The sequence below is a fragment of the Leuciscus leuciscus genome (assembly GCF_965113295.1).
Source record: "Leuciscus leuciscus genome assembly, chromosome: 21".
NCBI classification, from domain to species: domain Eukaryota; kingdom Metazoa; phylum Chordata; class Actinopteri; order Cypriniformes; family Leuciscidae; genus Leuciscus; species Leuciscus leuciscus.
The window spans coordinates 5701147-5727399 of NC_138745.1; the positions used below are offsets into that span (position 1 = coordinate 5701147).

Here is a 26253-nt window from a genome sequence, read left to right on the forward strand (position 1 = left end):
GGATCCTTGCTGATTAAAAGTAAGTATTACTTAAATTTTTACCAATCTCAAACTTTTGAAAAATAGTATTGAATATGCTACACAAATGCATAAACTATATATCATCTTTAAGGTTCATTAACTAATAGCAGAATAACACAGAAACCGTTTTAAAATAACTTGTCACTTTTGCTGAAGTTGTGTCCCAAAGTGATCTAAAACTAAAAAATGTTTACACACATTGTGTAACTCCAATTTTCAATTAGAAGAATATTTGATAGAGTGGATGAAATAAGTGGAGTTGATCAGGCAGAACATCTGACAAACTGATGGGGAAAACCAGAAAAATCACATCTTAAATTCATACAAAAGTACATTTTATTTTCACAAATTAAAAATAAAAATCAACAATAAGTCCTATAGAGAAAACAGTCAAGAGGGGAAAAGCAAATTTTCTAAATCCAGTTTGGTTTGTGTGTGTGTCGTGTTCATGTTTTCCAGTGTAGTTAATGTCCATATATATTTATATGTATATCTTACTGCAGTGTTGGGAGCTCAGCAACTGTAGTCGTTTCCTTCACAAAACTCAAAAGCTGTGAAACTGTGATGACTCGGTGAAAACAGATAACTGTAAACTATAATCAAAGTAGGAAATGTGTCATACCCATTCTCTTACACATTTACAACTTGTGTGAGAAGAGAACGTACAGGAAGAAAATGAATAAAAAGTAAAAATGTCCATCAACCTGTTTTAACCTGCCGTTTCAAAACGCAGCTTTCTGAGGAACACGTGAAACGCCACCTTCCCTTACTGCTATACACATACATAATAAACGTCTACATCTACAGCATACAATGAGTCTGAGAGCAAGAGATTTCACAGCAGTGGGTGAGAATAAAATGCCAATGTGTGTCTTGATGGCAAAGTTGAAGAATGTGAAAGTGGATGGAAAGTAGAAAAAGAAACGGAATATTATAGAGAAAGTAAAAAAAAAAGAAAAAAGAAGCACAATTAAGACAGTTGGGCAGGGAAAGGGAAACAGAAAGAGAAACACAAGTACACACAGGGCACCACTTCCTGTTGAGAGTGCTTGCATCCTAAGGACACAGGAAGCTCACAGGAAGTAGTCAGCAACTGGCTTTTTGGAGGGAATGCCTCTCGTTTCTTGTGGAGCAGCTTCGAATATGATGAATTCTTTCTGCAGGTGCTCGTCAAGCTCCAAGATTGCCGCCACATTGCCACATCTGTGACAAAGAAAAGGGGACATCACTATGTTAAATAATTACCAATAATATTTTTTGTGAATTATTCGTTGTTTTTCTTAATAATACCTCTTACAGCAAAGAGGCACGCTCTTACAGCCTTACGTTTGCTGGCACTGAGCCAGAGACGGACGTGCTCAGTGCTTTTCATACATCACAACTATTCAGTGTTTTTAGCCACATAATGTTTCAGAGATTTAAATGAAGAACTATATTAAAGAAAAAAGAAGACATTTATAGTTTAATTCAAATTCCAAACACTGATGTCTGTGGAAGCTGCAATAATAATCCTTTCAATTATAATTTGACGTTGTGTTTTATTCATATCAGATGCACATTGTGTATGAAACAAAGTTTATTCTTCTCCCATGTTCACTGGCCACTTATTGTTATGCATTTCAGGAAAAATGGATGAGTTTTCACGATGTAAATCCGTCAGATCCTCTGAATTGTGGAGCAAACTCATCACGCTTTATATCAACTAACATTATTAAGGTGTCATTATAAAGGTGTTTAAACGACAAAACATACAGTTCCACAAATATGACAATCGGAATATATCATAATTCATGATATAGTAAACAAGTTTGTAAATATTTTGAATAAACAAGGAAAAACAAATGCGATACACATGTGTGGCTTCATGACGCTTCGACATGGAAATAGTATGTTCTAAAATAAGGGTGGCCTTAAACTGACTCTGGGGGCTCAGCTAGAACATAGACTGACGACTTCAGGCGTTTCGTTGGTGGAAATAAAGTTTCGCTGTTTGGTCCCTCTGCCATAGTTAATCGAGTGTGTACAGTAGAAGCCTCCGTGTCTGAGAAACACGGCACAAGTTTGTTTTTATTTTGTGCAAGTTGCAACAGTTCCGTTCCGTGCAACAGAAACACACGTAAAGGTGGAGCCTTTACGATTAATTAACCGTGACATTTTAAAATCACGGTTAATAGTGAAATCGGTTAATCGCTGCATCCCTAATGTAGTCTAGATTTAAAATAATTGATGTTTATTGTTTGTAACTGAAATAAAATATAGAAAACATGTTTTATTTCAGCTATAACATTACTCATCTTCATTTTAGTTTAACTTGATGTACAAACATACATAAAAAAAAGACAAAATAACAAAACAAAAACTGTTAAAATAAAAAATAAAACCACAAAAAACATTGAAAGAAACCTACTCAAAAACATTACTTATTTTCAAGGATTTCACTTATGTACTAAAAAAGTCAATAAAACAAAAATCAAACTATAGCGAAAAAGACATTAGAAAAAAATAAAACAAAAATTAATGAATTAAAAACTAAAAAAACTATTTTTTTGCAATAAAATAAAAGTTAACATTTAAATACAGTAAAAATAAAAAAGACTTTCAGCAAGTTGCCAAGGAAATGTTTCTCATTTTCAGTTAGTTTAACTTGATGTACAAAAAAAATAAAAAAATAAAATAAAATGAAGACATAAATTTTTTTTTTTTTTTAATTAGTAAAACTTTAAAATAAAAATATTAAATAAAAACTAATTCAAAATATCAATAAACACTATAATGGTAACTTAGATACTAAAAATAAACGATAGTTCCGATAACAATGACTATACTTTTCTTCCTCTACATGGACCCATCTCGTAACTCAGCAGCTGTGACACAAACCCACCTGTAGCAGTAATTCGGAGCGGACCACACAGTGAGGACAGTCTCGTTGAAGTGCCACTTGTAACCTTCCATGACAAGCTGGTGCGCCCTGCAAATCATGTCGATGTCGTTAGCGGCGTTGAACTGGGCCACGACGTCACTGCCGAACAGATATCCAGCACCTCGCGGACTAACGCCCCAGCCGGTGGTGTCTGAGTCAGACAGGGGACACGTTCATATAATGAGATGCTGATGATGAAGAACATATCTGTGGCATTCCAGAAATCAGAATTACCTTCAGGATCAGACCACAAAAGATCACACATGGGCCCGTCATGAGGCACTTCCTGTTTCCTGTCGATGGTTCTGATCTGGTCCAGAGTCTGGATTGAGGGCGACAGGCCTCCGTGTACACAGAAGATCTGAAAAACAAATCCAAGTCAGGCCAGTGTTGAGGAAACAAGAGATAAAGGGCTAGTTTACCCAAAAAATTCAATTAAATTTTAATTTTTTGGTTGAACTATCCCTTTAACTAACAAACAAAAAGACTCACTTTTCCATCAATGATGGCGGAAAGGGACAGGTAGTCGAAGATCTCTGTGCAGTACCGCCATACCGTGACCGAGCCGTATTTTCTCAAACACTCATCGTAAAAGCCGTACACCTGCGTGATCTGTCTGGACTCGTGATTTCCCCGAATCAGGGTGATTCTGTCTGGATAACGCACCTGCGAGGAGCCATTACCATACATTAATTATGTCCAATTATAACAACGACAAGCGTCACATGTCATTACAGACGTCCTATGAATAACACAATGACAGTACCTTGAGGGCAAGAAGCAGCAGAAAGGTCTCGACACTGTAAAACCCTCTGTCCACAAAATCTCCCATGAAGAGGTAGTTTGTTTCTGGAACATCGCCTCCCACCTGAAGGAGAACAGATTTTTAAACACTAATTTATTAATCAATTACTAATAGATTAGTCAGTATATTCCAGTTAAATAACCAGTACGCTTGTTTCCTAAATATGCAGCTCAATAACACATCTAGCATGTATTTAAGTAAATAACTGCACCACTGGTTTGATTCCAACTAAGGGTACATTTACACAACAACTTGTAGTACTTTTCAAAGTTCAGGAGCTGTCAGGGGTGGGACTTGGGCGCTGAACATGCTGATTGGTTGAGTTCATGCCGCATTTTGACTGGTTGAGTCCACGCAGCATTTCATCTGTTGCGATGTCTGCATTAACAGTTGTTTGCTATTCGAATCAACAATGGAGTTTAAAAAATATGACCGATGGACCGACGACGAGGTTCAGGCTTTATTAAGCTTAAATTCAGAGGATGAAATCCAGTGGGAACTGTAAAGTCGCGCACAGTCCTACGTCACCGGACTATTTGCCTAATCTTCACGGTACTTTAGACCGCGGTGGAAACGCAGACAGCAACAGGTCTGGGGGAAAAAAAGGTCCTGGGACAAATTGTTCCGGGTAATTTCAGTGGAAACCGAAGGCAGCGTTTCAGACGCCATCTTTATTTTTCTAGCTCAACTGTCACAGAATGGAACGCACAGGATTGTGGGATATCAAAGACAGCGAAGGATACATCTCTGCTGCCTTCAAAAATCCATCAGATGAAGGAATCTCAGGAGGCAGGAAGAGTAGCTAACACTGGATTCAAACGCGTCTTGATGTCTTCCGACCTTGGAATGCATCCTCAGAAAGCAGCATTTTAAAGATTTGGACGCAGCCATAGTTGCGTGACTTGAGTTTCGTCGGTGTTTGATGACATTGCAGGGCGTTGCGAATAACGCATTTTGTCAAGTGACGTGAACTTTAACAGATATATCGTGCTTAGGGAGTAGGGAACAGTGAACACTTCATAGGGACCCTGTCAATTGGAACGCACCCGGTTCACAGAGCTCTCGTTTAACAAGCTGATGATCTGTCAGATCTCAGGAGACTTGAGGACTGGAATAGGGAACTTTAGAACTATATTAATCACCCAACTCTAATCTGCTAAATCAACACAACTCATTATAAACAATAACACCAGGATTTCCTGTAAAGCTGCTTTCAAATAATGTGAATTGCCAAAGCGCTCTGCAAATAATACTGACTTGACATTCGTTGTGAAGCACTGCTCATTATACAAGAAATCCTTTCCATGCACCGCTTTACCAGTTTGTATTTACTTTTCATGAAAAATAACTTACCCTAAACAATTCTTTCAGGTCATAAAACTGCCCATGGATGTCACCACACACCTGAAGACAAGAAAGCGCTTTTTACTTCTCATTTACATGATCAAACCATTTTTAATCTTGAAGAAATTACATGCTTTCTTGTGCGAAACATTAAAGAAGATATTTTGAGAAATATCTCTGTGTTTGTTTTGTGGAAGTCAATAGTCACCAAAACAGTTAGGTTACTAACATTACTCAAAATATCTTCTTTTGAGTTTTGCAGAAGAAAGCTTGATAACTACAATTAGGTCCCATTAGTTAATGCGTCAACTAACATTAACTATGAGCAATATATTTGTTATAGGCATGTGACCGTATCAAACCTTTAGATTTTTATAATGTATTAGTAAGTGTTGAAATTAACATTAAATGTTGATAAATGCCTTAGAAGTAGGTTTCATTGTTAGTTAATGTTAACTAATGTAGTTAAATAATGTTAACAAAAGGAAACCTGCTGTAAAGTGTTACCGGAAGCTCCTCTAAGCACCGTTTGCAGATACTCACTGTTACAGGCGAGTCCACCCTCTGTACGTTACTCTCTTCTACAAGAATCTCTCTGGAACACACACACATTGGTGTTGTATGAGCTTATGATCAACATTAAAATGCTTTTTAAAGCGACTGATTTGTTTTCTACTGGTTGTAATCACCTGGCTTTGGCACACAGGGCTTTGACCTCATTTTCCTTGATGAGCTCACACCTCCTCAGCTGGTCGATCTGTCTGTCCAGATCACTCATGTCACCCATGGTGGATCGCCGAGACCGTCTAGCTGTTTCCCCCTCACACGAAACCCGTGAATACAGCTACTGTAAGACTAACAGTGTCTCTCTGTGCAATCCAAACACAGACACATGCAAACAGACACACACACACACACACCAGATGAAGAGACGTGGAGAGGTGGAGGGGCCAATCTGGGCACAGCAACCTGTAAGGAGTAAAGAAAACAGAAAAAACTAATATGGTCAATTTAACTATACTATATATTTCTCTTATTCCAGTGATGAAAAGACTGATGTAGTGATGAAGTTAATTCAAAGAATCGTGTAGATCTGTGACAATTTAACAATATTAAAACAGCACTAGAAGCTTTTTCAATGGGCTTGGTTTCAGAAGTATAGAAGTTGTAACCCATGAACCAAACCAACCAGCTACGAGGAGGATCTCAACATTATAAACTTTGATTTGAAGCACATTTTTTTTGTTGAAAATTGGAAGACAGTGAACTTAATGGATTTAACGAGGGGAAAGAACTACAATACCATGAAGCAAGGCAAATGACAATATAATACAAATATAAAACTATTGATTTAAAGATGTTGGTTGTGTTTATTGAAACTTTTTTTTTTTTTTTGCAGAATCATGGGTAATGTAGTTTTTACCAGAAATTCTGCTGTCATGTAGTAGCATTTGAGTTTATTGCCATATCACCAGCTATTACATTACATATTAAACATTTAACAACATAATGTCATATATACAGCATACTGAAAACAACAATTGTATCAAATTCAACTAAGACAAAAAACAAACAAACATAAGTACATACAATTCTATAAAATATTCTTTTAGATGTACTCGTGCAAAAAATTGTAGCCTAAAAGTTTTTCTGGATCCATAAACAAGTCCTTAAAAGTTTGTCCTGATAAAAAGCGCCGTCTCATAACATAAAAAATGTGGCAGTCCAAAAGTATACGTTTTATAGACAAGTTGCTGGTACTAACTACAGTCTTGACATTTTGGTGCTTCTTCACCCTTCAATAAATGCCAATGGGTCAGTGGAGTATGACCTATCCCACACCTTGGTCGTGTCTTGATTTAAAAGGGTAGACATCTTTTCCCAACCACAGAATTTATTTCAAATAATTTCAATTAATTTTGACATTCTAACCATTGTGCTCGTCATTTCTCTAATATACAGCCTATTGGTTGATTAAGGGATTTATGCCCGAGGGTGGGATTTAATTCTGCTGTCAAAAAATTATTATTAAAAAAACCCATGTTGAAATAATGCGCACTGACGCCTTCAACACAAGCTACACCATTCATTAACAAACTCGTAGATCACATTTTAACTGTTGCGATCTATTGCTTAAACCAATCGCGTGCGTTGGAGGCGGGACTAACTTGTTTGTTCGACCAATAGCAAACGGGGGGACTGTTTGAAAACCAGTCTAGTTATTTTGCCATTCCGTGTGGTGACTGATAGTAGTGACGCAGAAATTGCACACTTGTTTTAGCTTTAATTGGCTTCTAACCGCGAGTAATAAAACAACATTAGTCAACGCAAATGACGTCACAGTATGACGTCATGAAGAAGAGAGGCCAACAAAACGCTGTTTACAGTCATTTTAGGCTTTCTGAAAACAGTTACAAATGTTTAATGAGGATGTAAAATCTGAATATTGTATGGCAGTAATCATCGTAATGAACAACGTCATGAGAGGAACAATTATTAGCGAATGAGGTCAATGGCCTTTGGTGAAGAACCTGCTGACTATGCAGCACAACTCAAGTTAAACAAGTTTTCGTTTCAGTCATACACGACCTTAATATAAAAGTCAAACGACTAAAACTAATCTAAAACGGGTAACGTTAACGTTACATTCAAATCTCAATAGGATGACAGTTCAATTTGGTTTCTAATTTAGCCGAGCGTTAAGTTACCACCACAGCTCCGTTTAAAATAAAAGCAGAAACATCATTTTAAAAATCGAAAGAATTTCTCTTCCTATACGTTGTCAAAATTATTATAGAGTCTAACTTACATAACATGTAATAACTAACGTTACTTGGCTTGGTTCGCTTACCCAATGTGACGGTGAATTAGACTGGCACAACTTTCCTGAAAACTCCCTGATTAATTAAATAACCTCTAAACAAATATGATAAACACACCACCGATAATTATAAGTCATCACGATGTTCTAATGTCAAACTCGACCTCAGTTTCCAGCAGCAGGCGAATCAATCCGGAATTAGCTGAGCTAACTAGCCTGAGCAGCTAACGTTAACGTTAAAGGCCTGAGAAAATGAGCTCATCTGCCTAGACATCTGCTCAAATACACGGCCAGCGTATGCTTCTTTACCGCTTAAACCACAACAGAGTTCAAGAAATATACGAGTGGGACCTACCTTTAATCACTCCGAACAGACCTGTAAAAAATAGAGCAATCAAAGGAATATAACGTCAGTTCGCTTTTTAGGGCTTCCACCCGGCTCGTCGGTCTTTTTCTTCCACCACCCGGCGTCAAGCGCCTCCCTTTTGGAAAGCCACACATATGTGACGTCTGCTGCTCCTAGTGGCGTACTTACATATATTACAGCTAATGACTCTCTGCTGCCTTCTAGTGGCGTACTATATTACAGCTAATGACTCTCTGCTGCGCTCTAGTGGCGTACTTACATATTACAGCTAATGACTCTCTGCTGCGCTCTAGTGGCGTACTTACATATTACATCTAATGACTCTCTGCTGCGCTCTAGTGGCGTACTTACATATTACAGCTAATGACTCTCTGCTGCGCTCTAGTGGCGTACTTACATATTACAGCTAATGACTCTCTGCTGCGCTCTAGTGGTGTACTTACTATATTACAGTTAATGACTCTCTGCGTCGCTCTAGTGGCGTACTTACATATTACAGCTAATGACTCTCTGCTGCGCTCTAGTGGCGTACTTACATATTACAGCTAATGACTCTCTGCTGCGCTCTAGTGGCGTACTTACATATTACAGCTAATGACTCTCTGCTGCGCTCTAGTGGCGTATTACATATATTACAGCTAATGACTCTGCTACGCTCTAGTGGCGTACTGATATATATATTACAGCTAATGACTCTCTGTTGCCTTCTAGTGGCGTACTTACATATATTGCAGCTAATGACTCTCTGCTGCCTTCTAGTGGCGTATTACATATATTACAGCTAATGACTCTCTGCTGCGCTCTAGTGGCGTATTACATATATTACAGCTAATGACTCTCTGCTACGCTCTAGTGGCGTACTGATATATATTACAGCTAATGACTCTCTGTTGCCTTCTAGTGGCGTACTTACATATATTGCAGCTAAAGAGAGCTGCTGCGCTCTAGTGGCAGAGAGATATATGGCAGCTCATCAATGACTCTCTGCTGCCCTCTGGTGGAACACTGACATACTACTGTTTATGACAGTTAGCCAATGACTCTTCTTTTTATTAGAGCTTTCAACATTTAACAATAGCCAGGTGGTATATAAAGACAATTTTAGAAAAAAACAAGAAAAAAAACACACACCAATAAACAATAAAAAAATAAAACAAATACTAATAATACAATAAAAAAACTTAGGTTACAACATTGAGCTCTCCTGTTTTTCAGATTATAAATAGTATTTTAGGTATTGCTAAACTTCTGATTTCAAAATTAAAAATAGTGGTTTATGACCACCATACTTACATTTATGCCAACTAAATTTTGCCATCCGAAGTAACAAATTATTCAAATAATATTTCTTCTGGACAGACATGTCATAAGTAAAAAAAAGAAAAGAAAAAAAGAAGCCAAATAAAACATTTTCAAAACAAAGTTGAAAGCTGGGCATGATATGATCTCTAACAAATGAGCAGAAATCTGTTTGAATAAGGACAACTCCAAAATAAGTAAAACATGTTTATGCATGTAGATCACAAAATGTACAAAGTATATCAATATCACAACTGAATCCAATGACTCTCTGCTGCCCTCTAGTGGCGGCGTGATGTATAACAGCCAGAGACTTTCATTCCAAAAAACAACTTCTGCCTTGATCAATATAATCAAAGACCATAACTGTACACATATTAAAGCATTTTTTTCTTCATGTTTTTATTATTCCACATATATATATTTGATTTTTTAAATCTTATTTTATGAATTACTTTGCACCTTATTCTAGTACTATTTTATTGTTATTTGTTATATTGTACATTTTGTCCCTTTGTCATTATTTGTTTTGTGTATAATGCTTTGGTAATACTGCATGTAAACACAATCATGCCAATTAAGTAAGTACTTTAAATTAAAATGTTTAATGTTAAAATGGACTCTTCTGCCCTCTAGTGGCAAACAGATATTCGTGACCGGCAGAGGCTCTCTACTCGCACCTGATTATGAGGGCTGACATTTTTTGTACTGTACTGTCACAGAAACTAAATGCTGAAATGAAAAAGTTATTTATTTTTTATTTTTTTGTATGCTTACAACATTTTTTTCTCATACTTGTTTTTCTTCCAATATAAATAAATACAGACACAAATAAAGACTTACAAGCTCGGTTAAACGGTTGAGAAAAATAAATGAAATGAAGTAAAATGAAACGTTGTGCAACAGCTGCGTACTTGTGCAATAGAATAATTTCATACAATATTTACCAGGCTGCATAGTGCTTGAGTACGACAACAGCTGACAAATAAAGAATAGATGAAGAATGCCTTTGAAAATCATGATGTAATGAAATGTATCACTCCTTCACAGGCTTCTTGAGTTTGTTTTTGAGTTCCGCCATCATCAAGGGACTCCCCATGCTGCACAAAACAAAATAAAGAAAAAAACATTAGTTCTATATTTGTGAACAAAATTAAATTAAATTAAGAATTCAGATTGATATTTCAGGCCATACCCAGGAAGCTTCGGGGGTGTCCATTTGGGTTTAGCTGACGCCTGCTCTTGTTTGACAGAATCCTCTGTTACTGCAACTGACTTTTGCTGAGAAAGACACAGTTATAATACTACACATCAACACCTATAATAACCACCTGGATACAAGCATTTTAGGCCTAAATTTAAGATTTATGCAACTGAATTGTATATAAAATGTCAACTCATTTGGATAAAAATGTAATGCACAATACAAATAACAAACTAATAAACTTAATATGACTCATATTTGTCAGTCATACATACATGAAATGGCTAAGATTTCTGTAGTAGTACTAATAAATTGAATGCTTTTTAAATACACAATAACCAGGTTTACATATTTATCATCAATAAATCCAATTTCTTTCAATCTCATACATCTTAACTAACTTAATGTTGCTTGTTCCACAGCTAGCCATATTTTACCCATGTTCATACTTTTTAATTGAATAATTTTTTTTAAATTGTACCATTTAAATAAAATCATATAGATGCAAATAGATAATAAACTATGCCATCATTGTTTTTGCATGCAGAAATCTTGCTGTTTCTTGCTTGTTTCATTTATCTACGACTGCCAAATATGCATCACATTAAATTTTTGAGTGTAATACTGTGCTTAGATCCTACAGTAACATCGCCATGTTTCCATGAGGACTCTGTTATGTACCTGTGGATGTAGTGTGCGCTCTGCTTCTCTTTCTCTCACTTGCTTCCCAAATTCAGTTTTTCTCAGAGCCGGCAGCCCTGCGCCCAGTCCTAAAAATATATAATGGACTGATTTAATGCACTGATCAAATTGTAATGCACTTCTCATGAAGGTTTTATTGAGGTAAATACCTGGGAGTTTAAATCCAACCCCCCCTTTACTTGGAACAGAGACTTCACATGGTGGAGGCTTTGGGAGAAGCGGTTCGACGGAGATCTTGTAAAGGAGCTTTCTGGGGTCTTTGGGTGGCCGAACTAGAGGATTCTTCACAGCAATTCTAGACTTCTGAACGGTAAAGTCCAAAGATGAGTCCTCAAACGCCTGTGGATAAAAAGTCATGATAGGTTTAACTTTATTGATGTAGTATCACACTGTAATTTCTATAATATAAATGCAGTAATCTTTATGTCTGCTTAACTGAATAGATGATGTTTACTAACCACATAACTTGTATTATCTTATAGTATATAACTGCCATATGAACATTACTATTATGACTGATAACTGAATACTTCCTGATTGTAACATTGAAAACATGCATTGAAACAAAAAGTATTGTGAAAAGCACTAGACAAATGAACTTGAATATAATAGTAGAGCTTTTACTCAAAATATTTAATATTACCTGTAGATACAAATCAAATGTTCCTTTTATCTTCACCACTGGAAGGTCTTTGCTCACGCTATCAAATCCTCTTTTCATCCCAGGTCTGCTGATTTCCATGAAGTCTTCATGACCGCTCGACTCTGTGTCTCCAGCAATGGCTTTCTGTATCTGATCATGACGTCCATCAGCTTCATTTGTTTCACACTCTGGTGAACTTTGTAGCTCAATTTGTTTAACAACGTCACGAATTGCATTTTCCACCTCCATTGTCTCACCTAATAATTTCCTTCCTTCTTCAAGGACAAATGCATCAGCTGGCACTTGTAATTCAGGTCCTTGGTCTTCATCAATCTCAGTTTTCTCGTGATCATTCTGGTCAACAATATTTTTCTCCTTTTCATCTATAAGATGTTCAGCTGCATGTCTAAAACCTCCACTGCTTTCTGTCTCTCCATGGTCCATCATGTTCATCTGCTTTTCCTGTTCTACATCTTGTCCATAAAGCTCAGATTGGACAATTACTTCTGCGTTATCTGGATCTTCGCTCTTCATTTCACACTTTTCATCCTGATGATTCTGATCACATTCTTCGTCGTTAACATCTTTTTGTTCAATCTGCCCAGTTTTATCCAGCTCTAGTGCCGTTTCACTCTCCTTACATTCACTGTTTGCATGTACTCTTTCAGTCTGACCCTCATTGGATGAAACTGCTTCATTATCAACATGTGTGTCGCTTTCCGTGTCACATGAACTGCTCCCTCCATGATCTGTCCCAGCACAAAGATAAGTTTGTTGATCAGCTTCAGTTGTTTCACACTCTGGTGAACTTTGTAGCTCAATTTGTTTAACAACGTCACTACTTGCGTTTTCCACCTCCATTGTCTCACCTAATAACTTCCTTCCTTCTTCAAGGACAAATGCATCAGCTGGCACTTGTAATTCAGTTCCTTGGTCTTCATCAATCTCAGTTTTCTCGTGATCATTCTGGTCAACAATATTTTTCTCCTTTTCATCTACAAGATGTTCAGCTGCATGTCTAAAACCTCCACTGCTTTCTGTCTCTCCATGGTCCATCATGTTCATCTGCTTTCCCTGTTCTACATCTTGTCCATAAAGCTCAGATTGGACAATTACTTCTGCGTTATCTGGATCTTCGCTCTTCATTTCACACTTTTCATCCTCATGATTCTGATCACATTCTTCGTCGTTAACATCTTTTTGTTCAATCTGTCCAGTTTTATCTAACTCTAGTGCGGTTTCACTCTCCTTACATTCACTGTTTGCATGTACTCTTTCAGTCTGACCCTCATTGGATGAAACTGCTTCATTATCAACATGTGTGTCGCTTTCTGTGTCACATGAACTGCTCCCTCCATGATCTGTCCCAGCACAAAGATAAGTTTGTTGATCAGCTTCAGTTGTTTCACACTCTGGTGAACTTTGTAGCTCAATTTGTTTAACAACGTCACTACTTGCGTTTTCCACCTCCATTGTCTCACCTAATAACTTCCTTCCTTCTTCAAGGACAAATGCATCAGCTGGCACTTGCAATTCAGTTCCTTGGTCTTCATCAATCTCAGTTTTCTCGTGATCATTCTGGTCAACAATATTTTTCTCCTTTTCATCTACAAGATGTTCAGCTGCATGTCTAAAACCTCCACTGCTTTCTGTCTCTCCATGGTCCATCATGTTCATCTGCTTTTCCTGTTCTACATCTTGTCCATAAAGCTCAGATTGGACAATTACCTCTGCGTTATCTGGATCTTCGCTCTTCATTTCACACTTTTCATCCTCATGATTCTGATCACATTCTTCATCATTATCATCTTTTTGTTCAATCTGCCCAGTTTTATCCAGCTCTAGTGCCGTTTCACTCTCCTTACATTCACTGTTTGCATGTACCTTTTCAGTCTGACCCTCATTGGATGAAACTGCTTCATTCTCAACATGTGTGTCACTTTCTGTGTCACATGAACTGCTCCCTCCATGATCTGTCCCAGCACAAAGATAAGTTTGTTGATCAGCTTCAGTTGTTTCACACTCTTGTGAAATAATATCTTGCTCATTTTGTTTAGCAACTTCCCTGCATGTGGGTTCCACCTCCATTATACTTCCCATTGTTTCACCCAATAACTTCCCTTCTTCTTCCAGAACAAATGCACCAACTGACATACATTCTTCAGGTCCTTGATATTCTGCATCACCAAGTTCTTCTGTTGAAAGTCCTTCCAAAGTTTCTGTTTCTTTTACCAAGTTCATTTCCATTTCTGTCATTTCCTTCAAGACTTGATTCGTTATTTCTTCTACATACTGTAAAGCGATCTTCGCCACATCTGTGTCCAGAGTCTCCTGCTCCTCAATGCATTGCTCTGATTCACCTTGCAGATGTGCAAGGTGGGCTGGGCTCAAAGTCCTTGTTAATACAGGTTTGGCATCAGTTTGGTCCTCTGCAACATGTATCTCTGCAGTTCCAGTGATTTCAGAAACACTTGAATTTCCCAGTGATTCACTGAAAGTGTCCATTGTTTCTTGAGATGATTTGCTTTCTCCTTCTGTGAACTCAAGAAGCTCATGTGTCTGTGAAGTGATATTTCTGATGTTTGATGATTGACTTTGTGTTTCAAATGGTTCTGCTTCCTCGTCTTCGGAACTGATCTTTATTTCTGTTGTTTCAACAATCAGCTCAGTTTTTAATTCGACGTGTTTTCTAAGAGAGACCTTGGTGTCGTCTATTTCCTGATGCGTCTGACTTTCTGTTGCACTCAAAGATTCGATTGGAGTTTCAATGTCTTGTTCAATCTCCACAGCTTCCTCAACTGCTTTTGGTGTCTCGGGATGCTCAACAAAGCGTGCGATAAAAGTTTCTTTTTCTGTTTGCTCTTCTGCAAGACTTTGAGGCTCAGTTTTTATCTCCTCAAAACATCCCACAGCAGTCTCTGGCATTTTCCTCCATTCTCCAGGGAACTCACAAACAATCGGATTTGAAAACATGCCTTCAGTTTTTATGGCCACCACAGGCAAGCCAGTTCCTGTTTCTGAAGTATTTTCTGGAGTATCCTGTTTTGAATCTAACTGCAGGGAGTCTTCTGATGTATTAACGGTTTCAAAAAACTCATCCAATACTGAAGTCATTTTCAGTTCTGTTTCAATGTTTAATCTATGTTTTTCTTTGGAAACTCTTTGCAGTGTTTCTGCTGACTCCTGTAACTCAGATTTAATCGTGTCTTGTTCACTCTCGGTTGCACCTCTATTTTCTGGAATCATCTCCTCAACCTCATTTTTACAGAATTCTGCAATTTCATCATAATATTTTTCCAGTACTTTCAGCCTTTCAGGCTTTGAAAGGCCATCAGCTTCCTCTGCAGAATATTCCAACTCTGGTGGCAAATCTTGCACTGCAAGGACAAATGCATCAGCTGGCACTTGTAATTCAGGTCCTTGATCTTCATCAATCTCAGTTTCCATCCGATCCTTCAGGCCAACAGTTTTTTTCTCCATTTCATCAATAAAATCTTCATGTTTCAAACCTCCAATGCTTTCTGTCACTCCATGGTCCATCATGTTCATCTCCTTTTCCTGTTCTACATAAAGCTCAGATTGGAAAGTTACATCTGCGCTATCTGGATCTTCTCTCTTCTTCGAACACTTTTCATCCTCATATTTCTGATCACATTCTTCATTGTTACCATCCTTTTGTTCAATCCGCCCAGTTTCATCCAACTCCTGAACAATTTCAATCTCCTTACTGTTTGCATATACTCTTTCAGCCTGACCCTCATCGGATGAAACTGCTTCTTTCTCAACATGCATGCCACTCTTGCATCCTCTGCTTTCTGAATCACCTGAAATGCTCCCTTCACGATCGGTCTCAGCTGACCACGTTGCACAATGATAAGTTTGTTTTCTTGCAGTGTCAACATTAAGTTCATCATTCTTGTCGTATTTGACCACATCAGTGTTTTCCCACTGTACCGAGGCCACTTGCACTCTGACTTCAGGCAGGGAACACTTAACCTCCCCAGTGCTTTTGTCATTATAATTTGATTTATTCTCTTCCTTCTCACTACTGTTTGCCTTTACTTCTCTGTTAATCTTTTTTGCTGCACTCAAGTCAATCTCATCCGATCTTTGGTTTCCTACATCTGTGACTTCCGGTCTTAGATATTTTGCAACAGCCCCTGACAGATAACCCTAAATCAGCAAAACATTAAAAAAAAAATGACTCATTAAGATACAAATATATAGAATTGTTTGATACATACAGACTAAGCATTCTATACATTACAAACTGATCGTAATCACACATATTAGTCATCATTATTCACAACTCAATCAGTGAAACTCGTTGATTGTAAAAGGGTGCTGCATTTACTCACCCAAACAGTCCAAATAGTGCGACCAATTCGGTTCACCGAGGATTCAGGCGGCGCATCCATAGCCGATTAAATGAAAAATTATGAAGTGCTGACAGATCAATGAAGCTCCTTCGAAGTTTGATTTGATTTCGAATGTTTCTTCACAACATTCAGACCATTAAAAGCACATGTCCTTTTTGTAAGTTAAGTTCTTTAAAGGAAGTTATATGGTGACTGACTGACGGAGCTCGCATTTGTTTAGTTCGTGATGCTCATATGTCCGGCGTTTAAATGAGGAAGACGCGCAGTGTGAAGCTGCATTAACACCATCCAACGCACAAGCACAAACACTCGCACGGAGTTGGTTTGTGGTGAGAAAAACATAAGAGTCATTGAGCCTGTCATGTCCAACCACACATACTTTCTGTGAACACTTCTCTAAAGTTTACCGGCTGCGTGTCAAATCCTAGTGAGCTGCCTAAATAGACGGCATTTTGGGCAGGCGCGTTGTGCACTTTTTGGCGCTACAGGCGCGCCTATTTTAGACGCGTACAGCATTCGTACGTCATGGTTGAAATCATGATATTTAAGCGCCTCGGAGTCAGAAAGCACCAAAATGCTGTCTATGAAGGAATCTCATTAGATCTTGAAACACAAACAAAGTTTTCTGATGCAACAGTTATAGCTGCGCAACAAGTGCAAGCAGCTCCTAAAACTTCCGTCAATATATTTAATCATATTAGCTTTAAAATGTAGCAAATTATGCGTTTGGACAATTATGATTTTGTTTATGGTAGAAAACGAAAGCATTAAGTGAAGGTTTAATATAATTTCATGTGCACTGTTTGAATATGCACAAGTCAACCACAACGGTTGAGGTTTGGCATCTAGGCTAGGCTTCTTTGGACAAAATTAGTCACAGTGGTGCATTCATTCTTTCTTTCTCACATAGCCTACAGGTTTTTTTTTTTTTTTTTTTTAAACAAACACATAACTCAGGCCTAGTTTTAAAGAGTTTATTTAATGAAAATGGATGGTAATTCAAAAGTGTGACGTGAATGCTAAATATTCTTGTTTTATGCCTCATATTAGTGGTAAAAGAAATACTTTTTTTAAAGAAAAAATAAATATAACAGCAAAAGTAAAATAAAGAGTTGGGTGGACGTCCAGAAAAGATGTAGATTTTGAAATAATCTCGATGGCTATCAAGATGACACTTCCTCTGCAGGCTCTGCAAAACACAAAACTGTGAAGTAAAATTCATCTTCTAATCTCGGCCACAGATCGCAGCCTTCATTTTATGAGAGTGTAAAACATTTTAAACATAATTGTCAACAACATTGCACTGGAGTTCAAATGTTTGAAATATTTTAGTTTTTTTATGTTTTTGAAAGGAGTCTATTCAGTTTTTGCTGCATGCTTAATATTATTTTTAGATTTTTTATCTCATTATACATGTCTTTACTGTCACTTGAATCAGTTTTTTTTTAAATGGTATTGTACCATGGTGTCCACAAAAACTGTCTTCAACATTGATAATAATCAGAAATGTTTCTTGAGCAGCAAATCATATTAGAATGATTTCTGAAGGATCATGTGACACTGAAGACTGGAGTAATATATACGCCTAATATGTATTATATATAATTGAGTCTTTATACAAAACTGGAAATGCTAAATATATTTAGGATATTTGTGATTTAATTTGACAGTATGTGACTAACTTTACACATGCACAACATCTTGTACCTCAACAACAAGCAAGAGACACATTATTCACCTGTCCAGGTAAGGTACGCAGGCGAGCTTAGTGCAGGATGGGTAATCTCCACAGTAACTCTCAGACGCTCTCTCTTCTCTTTCCTCAATCTCACAGTGTTTATATATGATGGATCTATGTCCTCATCCTCATCATTCTCTTCCACGTGCTCATTCAGCTCAGGCTGTTTTTCCTCTTGCACTGATTTCATTCCTTCCACGCTTTCATTTATCTTTTCATTTTCTGCATTATGGTCCACACTAGGTGGCCTGATTTCTGTAGAATAAGCCAACACTTTATTTTCAAGGTTGTTCTAGATGCTGAGAATTTTTCAGTCTACTCATCATATTATTCTAAGAAATATAGGCATACTTACTGCGTGCATGTCCTCCTCTGCGGCTGCCACTTTCCTGTCGTCCTGTAGTCCTCACCAAAGCACAAACGCTCTTGAGCACGAGTTTCCCCTCACTGTTTTTTCTCTCTCTCTCTTTTGACAGTAGCTTGGAGAGAGTTGTGCCACCAGCTGCCCAGAGCAGTTCAGCCACAGGCTTTCCTCCAGAGAGAAGAACAGAGAATATTCCCACACCATCTCTGCTCCAGTGAACCGACAAAGAACGAGGGATTGAGGGAGCAACTAAGAAAAAAGACAGAGAAAGAAAGAGGTGTGAACAACAAAATGTGTGCAGTGCTTGCATGTGCAAAACTCCGATGCTCTAAGGCATTGTGGGTGGTTGTCAGAGTGTTGCTTAATGGTTAAGGGGTTTTCTTAGTTGTTTTGAGCATGTTGCTTTGTGGTTGATAGGGCTTTGCTAGGTGATTGTGTCAAAAGTCTCTATGATATTCTGGGCCCGTATTCATAAAGATTCTAAGAATCCTCTCAGAAAACTCTTAATTTAGCTTAAAAACTTTTACGTAGGAGTCTTATCTTAAAAGCGATTCGGGACCGATCTGAGAGCAACTCTGAGTAAGGAAAAGACAAAAACTTTCATCTTAGTAAGGAGGCGGGGTTGACCCCGTTGCTATGTATGACACAATCTTTTGAAGACTGTGATTGGTTGGTTGTCCAAGAAGGAAAAAAAAAAGTGATTTTAAGTATAGGGTCTATTCTAAGCCTTCACTTTGAAATTACATGCGTAATTTTTCCGATTTGACCGTTCTCTCACACACACACACACACACACACATTATATATGTGTATATAAATCCTTTTTTTTTTATTTACCATGCTGTTAATTTCCTATAAGGTATTTGATTGGCTTAGAATGATAAAAATTGTTCCACTCTTTCCAATTACACTGATTGCTGGCATGTCTATTTAAGTGGTGGTTTGAATGTTGGTTTTAATGTATCAAACATGGAATTTTCCCAGTTGCCAAATATCGTAATGTAGTGATTACTTTCATTTCTGGCGCTATGGCATTTCTGTGCTGTCGGAGATGTTAGCGTGTCTCTAATAAGATCAGTCACAAACATGATCCCTGCACGATCTAATCTATAGCGTCTTATTAACTCTGTTATTCATTGTCTGCAACACATTTCTTCTCCCTCTTCGTCTTTCTGCCATTTTCTCCTCTGCTAAAGAAACTCTTAAGCCTCCTAAAAGTCCTCGTCCGTGCTCCTAACAATTTTGACCTTAAGACCTCTTTTAAGGGTTAAGATGCTTTCTGAATTACTTTTTTCTTTACTAGGATTTTTTCTTTAATTTTAAGAGTAAACGCCCACATTTCTAAGAATTTTCTTAGAATTTTGTCACTAGGAGCAACTCTTTGCATTAAGATTCTTTATGAATACGGGCCCTGGGCCCGTATTCATAAAGATTCTAAGAATCCTCTCAGAAAACTCTTAATTTAGCTTAAAAACTTTTACGTAGGAGTCTTAGCTTAAGAGCAATTCGGGACCGATCTGAGAGCAACTCTGAGTAAGGAAAAGACAAAAACTTTCATCTTAGTAAGGAGGCGGGGTTGACCCCGTTGCTATGTATGACACAATCTTTTGAAGACTGTGATTGGTTGGTTGTCCAAGAAGGGGAAAAAAATTGATTTTAAGTTTAGGGTCTTTTCTAAGCCTTCACGTTGAAATTACATGCGTAATTTTTCCTATTTGACCATTCTCTCACACACACACACACACACACACACACACACACACACACACACACACACACACACACACACACACACACACACACACACACACACACACACACACACACACACACACACACACACACACATTATATATATAAATCCATTTTTTTATTTACCATGCTGTTAATTTCCTATAAGGTATTTGCTTGGCTTAGAATGATAAAAATTGTTCCACTCTTTCCAATTACACGGATTGCTGGCATGTCTATTTAAGTGGTGGTTTGAATGTTGGTTTTAATGTATCAAACATGGAATTTTCCCAGTTGCCAAATATCGTAATGTAGTGATTACTTTCATTTCTGGCGCTATGGCATTTCTGTGCTGTGTCGGAGATGTTAGCGCGTCTCTAATAAGATCAGTCACAAACATGATCCCTGCACGATCTAATCTATAGCGTCTTATTAACTCACTGTTATTCATTGTCTGCAACACATTTCTTCTCCCTCTTCGTCTTTCTGCCATTTTCTCCTCTGCTAAAGAAACTCTTAAGCCTTTTAAAAGTCCTCGTCCGTGCTCCTAACAATTTTGACCTTAAGACCTTTTTTAAGGGTTAAGATGCTTTCTGAATAACTTTTTTCTTTACGAGGATTTTTTCTTTAATTTTAAGAGTAAACGCCCACATTTCTACGAATTTTCTTAGAATGTTGTCACTAGGAGGTACTCTTTGCATTAAGATTCTTTATGAATACGGGCCCTGGTCTTTAGATATGGTCTTCCTTAGTTTTATCATCCAGGAGGTGAAAGTCTGATTATTCTAAAGTTAAAGGTGTAGTAAGAGATTTCTGAGAAACGCTGTTAAAGGGTCATGAAACCCTAAACCACATTTTCTGAGATTTTAACAGAGGTATGTGTGTTGAACACCATTGAAGACAATATTAGCATCTGTTAGATTTAATAGTAGGGGGAAAATGGTTACATTTTATTTTTTTCCCGCTATTTTCATCTTCCGGGTTTAAAATCTTCATCGTGTCCGACGTGGCAGAGCACTTTAGTACTTTGATGACTCATCGGTGTCTCATAATTATTCATGTGACTGAGTTTTCTTATCCAATGAGAAGACACTTTCTCTTAATTATTCATGACCCCTTTCCAGAGGACTTTCCAGTGACAGACATGTCAAACTGTGATATCGCGTAGTAGATGAGAGAGGCAATGATGGGACGCGTTTGTTTTCGTGGTGCAAAAGTTCCAGTGCATCTTTCCCCGCGATGCTGCCCGGGCTAGACTCTGGCTGCGGGCGGTTGGTTGGCCATCAACCACGGACACATCTAAACTATGTGTGTGTAGCAACCATTCAACTGGAGAATGGTGGACTTCGGCCTTGTACACCAATGCAGGTTGCGTCTTGCGAGTGATGCGGTCCCGAGGACTTTTCTATCGCTTCAGAGGTGTCTGTGTGTGTGTGTGTGTGTGTGTGTGTGTGTGTGTCTAAAATCGTTTTACTTGCCTTTTGTTAAATAATCACTCGTTATTAAAATGTAGATATTTCGATAATACCTCAATTGTATGGAACGTATGCTTAATTTGTAAACATTTCTATGTCACTGTCCATCTTTATTATGTGGGTTTAGGGGGCGCGTAGATCTAGGCTGTACGGAAAGTTTTTTTTTTTTTGTGGAAAATTTATTATTTTCAAATATATGCATTTATAGTGTGTATATAAACAAATATATATTTTATAATGACATAATTATACATATACATTTATATGTTTTAAATACAATTATGATTACTGTAGTAGGCTAATATATGTAGCAGGGCATTCAGTTACTTTTGAAAGGACAAAAATAATGTGTCAGTGTATTTCATTAGACTTTAACTTCGCCATCTATTAAAAAAATCTAGCATTTCCTCACGTTTTACAACTGATTTTTAGTGACAGTCGATATGCATGGGCCACTGGCGATGACAGTTTCCCCCCTCCCCTCTCCCCTCTACCCAGCCGTGCCATACCACACCCACTCTCCTCCCTTCTTCTCACAGCCATCCACGCCCATTTAAGTTGCATTTTTCCAAAAGATTGTGAGCTAGACTTGAGCTGAAAGAGGGGGGTTTCATGACCCTTTAAAGGACAATTCCGGTGAAAAATGAACCTAGGGGTAATTAACACATGGTTACCGAGTCGATCGTTCCCTGGGATGCGTTTTCATGAAAATCGAATGAAAAGAGTTTTATCTCTAAAAACAGATTAGCTTATAACGCTAGTATATGGGGCACAGAGTAAGTAAAAGTAAATCTCTAGTTAATACCACTAACAAGGCTCAAAATAGCCTCACACTAACACGGTAGCATAATGAGGGTCCCTACATGCAAACCGAAGCATTGAGAACTTTGTAAGTGTACAGACAGTTTAATAAGAAGATACTTTATAAAGACAGTACATTACGCGTTTGCAGGCAGGCGTCATCTTGGAAAACAGTCTCGACTAGTCGAGTCATGAACGTGTTAGTGTGAGGCTATTTTGAGCCTTGTTAGTGGCATTAACTAGCGATTTACTTTTACTTACTTTACTCTGTGATTACTCTGTGAAAAGATTTCTGTTTCAAATAATGCTGTTCTTTTGACCTTTCTATTCATATATTTCTATTTCTATAAAAAATATCACGGTTTCCTCAAAAATATGAAGCAGCGCAACTGTTTTCAACATTGCTAATGATAAGAAATGTTTCTTTAGCAGCAAATCAGCATATTATAATGATTTCTGAAGGATCATGTGACACTGAAGACTGGAGTAATGGAATTTTAAATTGTAATAATAATGATATACTGTATTTGATCAAATAATTGCCCTGGTGGTGAGCATACAAGACTTCTTTCAAAACCATGAAAAAGATTATTCATTTTCAGAAATCTATTATTTTTGAGTGTCCTTTTACCTATATGAGCATTTCTCCAGAATCTCTCAACAGGCTTCAGGAGGGAGCAGTGTGCCACTCTGCAGACGATCTCCCCTCCCCTCGCTGGATCATCCAGCGCTTTAAGTAATGCTTTTGCTCGGAATGTCCTCGGCAGAGTTTGCAAAGGACCCCAAAGCTCAGCTCCCTCTTTGACTTCCCCTTCGCTGTCCTCTCCCTCCTCAATCTCATTCCATTTTAGATGCAGCCATTTAACAGAGATTTCAGGGGGGTAGAAACCAGTTATGTCACAGGCCAGGGTCAAATGTCCCTCCTCAGCAGATGGAAGGGGAGAGATGATTTCTGAAATGGTGGGCTTTTTTATGAATCCTAAAAAAGAAAAAAGTCAGTTATTTGATCAAACATTTGTTTTTGTTGTTAATGTATTTCCAGCATTGGAATGGACTGCTATGATACTGCTTACTACATATTATCACTTTACGTGATTGATTGTACTGTATGTGTCATGATCCTGGCTCTTTTCCTCTTTCTCTGTCTCCCTCTTGTGGTCACACACTCACTCGCACACACAATCACGCACACACATCCTCTTCTCCGCTCATTAGGGCCCGAGCACCGATGGTGTGAGGACCCTCTTGGAATTGCTCTGTTTATTATTAGGGCCCGAGCACCGATGGTGTGAGGACCCTCTTGGAATTGCTCTGTTTATTAGGGCCCGAGCACCGATGGTGTGAGGACCCTCTTGGAATTGCTCTGTTTATTATTATTATTCTTCTCCGCATTTAATTGCATTTTTGAGGGCCTAAACATGCTCGAAAACTCACGAAACTTTGCACACGCGTCAGAACTGGCGAAAATTTACATCTGATATAGGTTTCAGAATTGGGCGGGGCAAAATGGCTCGATAGCGCCACCTATAAAAGTTCAACGGAGTGCGCCTCCCGCTGTGTTCCACGTACGTGTACGAAATTCGGTACATATGTGTAAGGACCTAATACCTACAAAAAAGTCTCTTGGAGCATAGCTCTAAACACAACAGGAAGTCAGCCATTTTCAACTTCCTCTCTGATTTTTGTGCACTTTTTGCCATTTTCAGGCCTCGTACTTTAACGAACTCCTCCTACAGTTTTAATCTGATCATCTTCAAATTTGGTGAGTGTAATCTTAAGGCCTTTGCGACGTTAAATTGCGAAGATCTTGAGTTTTCGTCGAAGGGCGGGTCCTCGGCGGCCTGACAAATTTTGATGTTTCGCCATGAAACAGGAAGTTGCTGTAACTCAGGCATGGAATGTCCAATCTGCCCCAAACTTCACACTTTTGATAAGCGTTCTGTCCTGAACACATGACCATGCTCATATTCAGTTACAGTCATAGCGCCACCTGCTGGCAACAGGAAGTGACATGTTTAACACTCTTGTGGACTCCTGATAACATATAAAAAAGTGCCAGCAAGTGCTAAACATGCTAACAACTTACTAGAAACATGCTAGCAAACACTTAGCTAAGTGCTAAAGCATGCTATTACTGCAATTAAATAGGAATTTGCTGTAACTCAGGCACGGAATGTCCAATCTGCCCCAAACTTCACACGTTTGATAAGAGTCATGGCCTGAACACATCTACATGAGAATATTCAGTTATAGTAATAGCGCCACCTACTGGTAACAGGAAGTGTCATGTTTAACACGTTGATGCCGTTCTAGCAACATGTTAAAAATGCCATTGACTTCTAAAAATGCTAGAAACATGTTAAAACATGCTAGCAATACTTAGCTAAGTGCTAAAGCATGCTAATTCAATGAAACAGGATGTTGTTGTTACTCAAGAAGGCAATGTCCAATCTGCGCCAAACTTCACACTTTTGATAAGCGTTCTGTCCTGAACACATGACCATGCTCATATTCAGTTACAGTCATAGCGCCACCTGCTGGCAACAGGAAGTGACATGTTAAACACTGTTGTGGACTCCTGATAACATATAAAAAAGTGCCAGCAAGTGCTAAACATGCTAACAACATACTAGAAACATGTTAGCAAACACTTAGCTAAGTGCTAAAGCATGCTATTGCTGCAAATAAATAGGAAGTTGCTGTAACTAAGGCATGGAATGTCCAATCTGCCCCAAACTTCACACTTTTGATAAGCGTTCTGTCCTGAACACATGACCATGCTCATATTCAGTTATAGTCATAGCGCCACCTGCTGGCAACAGGAAGTGACATGTTTAACACTCTTGTGGACTCCTGATAACATATAAAAAAGTGCCAGCAAGTGCTAAACATGCTAACAACATACTAGAAACATGCTAAAACATGCTAGCAAACACTTAGCTAAGTGCTAAAGCATGCTATTACTGCAATTAAATAGAAATTTGTTGTAACTCAGGCACAGAATGTCCAATCTGCCCCAGACTTCACACGTTTGATAAGAGTCATGGCCTGAACACATCTACATGAGAATATTCAGTTATAGTAATAGCGCCACCTACTGGTAACAGGAAGTGTCATGTTTAACACGTTGATGCCGTTCTAGCAACATGTTAAAAATGCCATTGACTTCTAAAAATGCTAGAAACATGTTAAAACATGCTAGCAATACTTAGCTAAGTGCTAAAGCATGCTAATTCAATGAAACAGGATGTTGTTGTTACTCAAGAAGGCAATGTCCAATCTGCGCCAAACTTCACACTTTTGATAAGCGTTCTGTCCTGAACACATGACCATGCTCATTCAGTTACAGTCATAGCACCACCTGCTGGCAACAGGAAGTGACATGTTAAACACTGTTGTGGACTCCTAATAACATATAAAAAAGTGCCAGCAAGTGCTAAACATGCTAACAACGTACTAGAAACATGTTAGCAAACACTTAGCTAAGTGCTAAAGCATGCTATTGCTGCAATTAAATAGGAATTTGCTGTAACACAGGCATGGAATGTCCAATCTGCTCCAAACTTAATATGTAACATGCAAGAAACATGCTAGCAACACATAGCTAAGTTCTAAAGCATGCTAGAAATGCTAAAGGAA

The 26253-nt window shown here is 38.1% G+C and overlaps 3 protein-coding genes across 4 annotated transcripts in view; all 3 read right to left on the bottom strand.

The window, feature by feature from the left end:
• Positions 1–339: 339 nt before the first annotated feature.
• ppp4cb (protein phosphatase 4, catalytic subunit b) lies at positions 340–8424 on the bottom strand. The gene is made up of 9 exons (XM_082152190.1): positions 8267–8424; positions 5780–6059; positions 5634–5685; positions 5100–5150; positions 3708–3809; positions 3434–3607; positions 3176–3302; positions 2903–3092; positions 340–1224 (listed from the first exon to the last, which is right to left on the bottom strand). Exons 2-9 carry the CDS (start codon positions 5875–5877, stop codon positions 1095–1097), a joined length of 924 nt encoding a protein of 307 aa, XP_082008316.1. The 5' UTR covers positions 5878–6059; positions 8267–8424; the 3' UTR covers positions 340–1094.
• A 1347-nt stretch (positions 8425–9771) lies between these two features.
• On the bottom strand, positions 9772–16790 carry LOC309485289 (uncharacterized protein). The gene is made up of 6 exons (XM_082152061.1): positions 16485–16790; positions 12127–16299; positions 11633–11822; positions 11463–11551; positions 10773–10858; positions 9772–10677 (listed from the first exon to the last, which is right to left on the bottom strand). Exons 1-6 carry the CDS (start codon positions 16542–16544, stop codon positions 10614–10616), a joined length of 4662 nt encoding a protein of 1553 aa, XP_082008187.1. The 5' UTR covers positions 16545–16790; the 3' UTR covers positions 9772–10613.
• Positions 16791–17106: 316 nt separating this feature from the next.
• LOC309485306 (uncharacterized protein) overlaps positions 17107–26253 on the bottom strand; it is a 41003-nt gene continuing 31856 nt past the window's right edge. The window contains exons 10-13 of one of the 2 annotated variants that reach the window (XM_082152098.1): positions 23246–23593; positions 18599–18856; positions 18244–18498; positions 17107–17694 (exon numbers count right to left, since the gene is read on the bottom strand). In XM_082152098.1, the coding sequence (XP_082008224.1) occupies positions 17669–17694; positions 18244–18498; positions 18599–18856; positions 23246–23593 (887 nt within the window). In that variant the 3' untranslated portion in view covers positions 17107–17668. The remainder of the gene's footprint in view (positions 17695–18243; positions 18499–18598; positions 18857–23245; positions 23594–26253) is intronic. The other variant, XM_082152097.1, reaches the window with a different exon arrangement.